At 44.6% G+C, this 6,249-nt stretch overlaps 1 protein-coding gene across 1 annotated transcript; it reads right to left on the bottom strand.

Moving 5' to 3' along the window:
* Nucleotides 1–865: 865 nt before the first annotated feature.
* Nucleotides 866–5,412, bottom strand: RACK1 (receptor for activated C kinase 1). Its single transcript, XM_069732539.1, has 8 exons — nucleotides 5,207–5,412; nucleotides 3,662–3,833; nucleotides 3,431–3,578; nucleotides 3,121–3,216; nucleotides 2,919–3,029; nucleotides 1,611–1,751; nucleotides 1,258–1,368; nucleotides 866–1,061 (listed from the first exon to the last, which is right to left on the bottom strand). The coding sequence occupies exons 1-8, from the start codon at nucleotides 5,313–5,315 to the stop codon at nucleotides 996–998; spliced, it is 954 nt and encodes a 317-aa protein (XP_069588640.1). The 5' UTR covers nucleotides 5,316–5,412; the 3' UTR covers nucleotides 866–995.
* Nucleotides 5,413–6,249: the final 837 nt, after the last annotated feature.

Genomic DNA, 6,249 nt, shown 5'->3' with positions numbered 1-6,249 from the left:
GCTTCCCATCCTTGGTGGGCAGATCCTCTCTGGCGTGCTATCATGGTTGAAGGGGAAAAAAAAAAATGATATACTGATTATATACTACAGAGAATGAGACCTAGACCTTGTTTACTGTAAACAATATCTATAATGCTATATGTAACCCCTTTCTCATGTACAGCACCATGGAATTAATGGTGCTATATAAATAAATAGATGTGTAATGGAAACCTTCAAGACTCAGACCGTGTGAACTTGAGGATAAATCTTCAGATCCCTACCATAGTTTAGGAATCTCTGCTACTAAACCTTCAGGACTCAGCGCAATTTCCATAACCAGACTGAGTACTGCAGTTCTGCAAACTATTGGAATTAAACTGGAATTTACCAAAGCAAATCGTAACTCTAACAGGAATAAATGTATTAAAGGAAAGACCGCAGATAATTTTCTTAACCCACATGACAGTTGCAAATTTTGACAACCGTCATGTGCATAGACAGGCAAAGATGAAGCAATATTACTGAGAATGCCTATTTTTTTGCATTTTACTCTGGTAAAAATACTGATCTTCATAAATTCCCTTTTTTTTTTTAATAGATGCATTCCACTTGGCAGAAGAACAATTTGCATGTGGGATCCCAGCCAAGATATGTGGACTCAAGAGCTTGAATGTGCCATGGTTCGGGCAAGACCCCACTGTGCAGTAGAAATGCCAAAGGGAGTTCTTCATTCTCACGATCAGCAGAGGTCAGGATGCCATGAACGCAGTCACAAGGCATTTTTTTTTAGTGTTACACCATTAACTTTGGAAGATTTTGTACTCCAGAATTGTGGGTTTATTGATCAGCAACCTGCTAACGTTACATAATACAGGAACACAGGTTGCAGAATTTTATAGCAATTTTTATTAAGAGTCATAGGCTGGTATTGTCAGAAGACTCCATACTGCACAAGCAGCATCAGATGGCATCACTACAAGTGAAATGTCTCAATTTTCCAGAAAAAAAAAATCTTAGCGGGTTCCAATGGTCACTTGCCAGACTCTGATCAAGTTGTCTGTGTATCCAGCGAAGAGGGTCTGTAAAAACAATGGAGCGAAATGAGAACCAAAAAACTACATCTTGTTTGTTGCCATTTTTTAGGACAAATATTTACAAAGTTTTCAATATCTACAAATAAAGTAGCTGCAGTTTATACCGCAAAAAGGAGGGATGATCTCAGTTGTACAAATACATTATTTCTGGATAAGGACAAGGAAGTAGGAGACTGCTTACCTGTCCATCTGCTGACCAGGCCAGAGATGTACATTGTGGGGGCTCTGCTTTGCTGCTTGTACTGATCACCTCCTGCTTCAGCTCATCTACGATGATCTTGCCCTCCAGATCCTACAAAAGGCATAAATGTTTAAAGCCAAAAATCTTCAACTTTAAACCCAAAAGTGACAGTAAATGTATATTTTTGCTCAGAAACAGCCTCTGATTTTCAGCAATGAGCATCAGTTGGCATGAGAACACATCACTGCAAGATTAAGGAGCCCTAATAATAAATAGAACTGTATAACTAATAAAAAAGATTTATCGGCACAACTCAAGCTGTATTTCAGACGGTGAGGGCCCAAGCAACATACCCAGATCTTGATGCTTGGTCCTGTGGCTGCACACAACCAGTAGCGATTGGGACTGAAGCACAGAGCATTGATGACATCACCGCTGTCCAGGGTGTACAGGTGTTTCCCCTCGTTCAGATCCCACAACATTGCTTGTCCGTCCTGGAAACGGAAAGATTAGTGAATAGAGAAACATGTAGATGCAACAGGAATAAATGCAGTGCCAACATTCTGCAGCGTTGTACAGATGAACATCATTCACATTAGTGCCCGTCATCGCCCATAGGACAGTTACTGGAATAACTAACTCGAAGAATGCAAAATACAGGGAGGTCGTGCAGCAGCTTGTAGCTTGTCCTGGGAGTACAGAATTACTGACAGCCAGGCTTTACTAACGGAAAGAAGCCATAGCCCCGCATTACTGCATGATCAGTGATCAAATGTACAATGCAGCGAACACTACTGATGGGCACGGCTTTGTGGGGCTTCAAGTGATCGCAGGAATTCCAATGAGCAACATACTAAAAAATTTGAAGTATCAGATGAGTTGGGGTCTTTTAGCGATTTTGCATCACATAGGGCACTAATGCCCAATATAGAGATACTCTGGTAAAAATAATATACTCATGTTTTAAATTGTTAAAATTATTAAATCTGCCACACTCCAGATACCCATCCAAAATCCCAGCAGGATATCAGGTCCTGCATCTGATCATTACCACATCAGTGCAGAGAGCTGACCAATTTCTTATTTCAATATTCAAGCCAAAAAGATTTTTGTCAATGCATTGGGGTGCTGGCTGAGCTATTGAAATAAGCCGTCAGTCAGCCCCCTCCATAGCTTGACGTGTTACACATGTATAAATCCATTTCAATAAAATATGTGCTAGTAACCACATCACACGGGTCGCCTACAACTATGGACAGATACCTGCTGCTCTTCCAAAGTCTACCGTTAGGGAATCAAACATGGCCAATCCTCTGGTACACAGGAGGTGAGCATCCATAGGTACCTCAAGAAGAGCTCATCTTTGCCTCCTTGTGGCACAGCTATTCCAAAAGTTAACTACAGACGTTGGATCGCCGAACAAGCCCTTAGCAGATTTAGTGGCATGCCCAGTGGTACAGCACAATAATCTACGACATTGCCATAGAACTCGGTGCCAACAACAGACCAGAGTATACAGAAACCACTGAGGCCAAACAAGCATTTCTATCCCCAACTTACAACAATCTACAAACCATAATGTAAAGCATCGAAATAATGAGAGGGCATGCTCCAGATGCTAAATGGCGAGTAGAAACCTATGACTACATGGAGATTCTTACCTTGCCTCCGGAGGCGCACAGTGACCCATCAGGAGACACCGTGACTGTATTCAGGTAGCCGCTGTGGCCAATGTGGTTGGTCTTCAGTTTACAGTTGGCCAAATTCCAGACCTGAAAAGGAGATGTCCACAGATAAATGACGGCCTGCTGCAGTCGCAGCCCGTTAGACCCATTGCTGGCACCAGGATGTACGTGCACTCACCTTCACCATCTTGTCCCATCCGCAGGATACAATGATTGGATTGCTGCTGTTGGGTGAGAAGCGAACGCAAGAAACCCATTCAGAGTGAGATTCTTCCTGGGGAGAGAAAAAAAAAAACTAAGCCACAATACCTAATCATTATTGAGGGATGAAACCGACTGCAGCTTCTACGGTCCCATCATAATTGCAGGTTTGTCAGCATACTTGACGTTGTTCCCATAGGAAACAATCAGGATAGTTGGTCTAATCACAAGGACCGATTAAGGGGCACTGCTAGGATTTCTATACTAGGGGGGTGCAGTTTGCTTACCTGCACTGTGTACTTGCACACTCCCAGAGTGTTCCACAGCTTGATGGTCTTGTCTCGGGAACCAGACACAATCTGACGGTTGTCAGCGGAGAAGGCCACACTGAGGACATCCTTGGTGTGTCCCACAAATCGCCTTGTTGTTGTGCCACTGAAAAAAAACAAAACAAAAACATGAGTGCCCACGCCAAAACACTCGGTGACTCAGAACTTGAGGCTAACCACACATCTTACTTGGTAAGATCCCACAGCCTCAGGGTCCCATCCCAAGAACCAGACAGGGCAAACTGTCCATCGGATGAGATGACGACGTCACTGACAAAGTGGGAGTGACCACGCAGTGCGCGCTGGGGGACACCATAGTTAGTCTCATCTCGTGTCAGCTTCCACATGATGACAGTCTTGTCTAGAATGAAGGAAAAAAAAAAGTGTTAATAAATTGTGACCTCCCCTAGCATTGTGTCACAAAAGGCCAAAAAAATCTAGTGGACACGCTAGCTGCCAGATGAAGAGCCAGGTGCGTTTACTGCAACTTTTACCATATACTCCAAAAACCACTGCTCCCAGAACTGGGGGGTGACATAAGAACTGGAGCAGGAAGTGACAGTTCTGCTATAAAGGATCCGGTCTGGTTCAAGTGAGAACCAGGCCATTGTCTAAAGCACCACTGTAGCGGGTTTATTTTACCGCTGGAGTAGTGCTACTAATATAATTTCCCTGCCCCATGTCTTATTAACCAGATGTCTTTATCTATTGGCACCGCTGCAGTCAGTCTTCAGCAGTTTGTGACCCGTTTTCACCTGGCAGGTACCAGGGGAAGGGACTTTACATTAGTAGCATCACTCCAGAGCTGAAATCCTAAACCTGCTGGCGTGGCGCTTCAAAAAAATGTTTGCACCAGGTTAATAAGTGCAGGCCTATCGGCACGATGTTGGCGTGAGTTGTCTGGGAAAAACAAATAACCATCCATCGGCATTACAGGTGACAACTTGCTGATCAGTCCGACCATTGGGACTTCTGCAAAACAAGGGATTTTTAATTTAGCGTTAAGTTGAACAGCATTCATTCTCTATGGGTCTGCCGGAAAAAGTGGCACAGCACCACTCCATTCAAAATGTGTATACATTTAACCTTTTCTGCTGATAGGTTCTGGCCGCTGGGACCGCCAGAACCCATCGCAACTGGTAGATAACTTGTTTTCACCAGCCAACCTGTCCTGATCTTTGTAGGGGTCCATCACCGATCCAGAGAGCGAGCAACACAGACCCAATCACTCTGCCGGGGACAACAGAGCATACTGGAACAGTAACTGGAGAGTGCATATGCACTTAGGGGGGGGATCAGTGTGTAATCCTTTAGGTTTGCGATAACACGTAAAATAAAACCACACAGAAGCAGCTCCTAAACTGTAAAGCAATTGCTTAAAAGGCAACTCCACATGATGATCAGGAGGAGGCCCTGCACAGAACAACTAGATGCACACAACCCTGCTGCAGGAGGGAGGACAGCTGCACTGAGAAAAGGGAGTTGCTAGTCGAGCAATATTCCAAGACTTTCAGAAACCATCAACCAGCAGAAGACACAGCAGAGCCCCAGCCAGACACCCTCGCACACACCAGCCCCGGCCTGTACCGGAGCACGCACACAGCCCCAGCCTGCACCGCCCCGGAGCCCGCACACAGCCCCAGCCTGCACCGCCCCGGAGCCCGCACACAGCCCACACTTCCCAGAGGCCGGCCATACTTTAACAGGACGACTACGTGTACACATGTATCTCACCCCGGGAAGAGCTGAGGATCATGTCCGGGAATTGCGGGGTGGTCGCAATCTGGGTAACCCAACCATTGTGCCCCTTAAGGGTCCCCCGAAGGGTCATCTGCTCAGTCATGGTAACAACTCGTCTGGAGACGCTCCAGCGGCGGGGGATGGAGGAAGATTGAAGACGTCGGGTCTACAGAGACCGGGAAAAGGCGGAAATCAGGGCCGAGGCCACTTATATAGACAACGTGAAAGCTCTGACGTCACTACGGCCTCGGAGGAAATACGTCATGCGCATGGCGTAACATGGCGGCTCCCGTAGAGAAAAGACCGAGATTAGCGAAAAATAGCCGGCACGTTGCTATTTGGGTGTTTGTATCTTCCAGACAGTTACGTATAGTTATGCAGTCTTATTTACCGTCTGACCGGGCTTCTTCATTATAGGCAGCAAGCGAACTTTTTTTTTTTTTTTTAAATAACTTTATTGAAACTATTGAGTAAAGTACACGAGCACACAACACCTGCCGTGAATTATACACCACCGTTGTGCACCTGAGGGGGAGCTGCTTCTCACCTGCCCATCAATTGCATGGACAACAATATAGTTATTGCAACATTTTTTTTTGCAAACTTATTAACCCCTTAAGCCCCGAGGGTGGTTTGCACGTTAATGACCAGGCCAATTTTTACAATTCTGACCACTGTCCCGTTATGAGGTTATAACTCTGAAACGCTTCAACGGATCCCGGTGATTCTGACACTGTTTTCTCGTGACATATTGCACTTCATGTTACTGGTAACATTTCTTTGATATTACCTGCGTTTATTTGTGGAAAAAAAAACAAATTTGGTGAAAATTTTGCAATTTTCCAACTTTGAATTTTTATGCCCTTAAATCACAGGGATATGTCATGTAAAATAATTAATAAGTAACATTTCCCACATGTCTACTTTACATCAGCATAATTTTGGAACCAACATTTTTTTTGTTAGGGAGTTATAAGGGTTAAAAGTTGACCAGCAATTTCTCATTTCTACAACACCATTTTTTTTTTAGGGACCAC

This window comes from Ranitomeya imitator, chromosome 1 (genome assembly GCF_032444005.1).
Source record: "Ranitomeya imitator isolate aRanImi1 chromosome 1, aRanImi1.pri, whole genome shotgun sequence".
In the NCBI taxonomy this organism is placed as follows: domain Eukaryota; kingdom Metazoa; phylum Chordata; class Amphibia; order Anura; family Dendrobatidae; genus Ranitomeya; species Ranitomeya imitator.
This window is presented reverse-complemented; position numbering and strand designations above follow the sequence as displayed.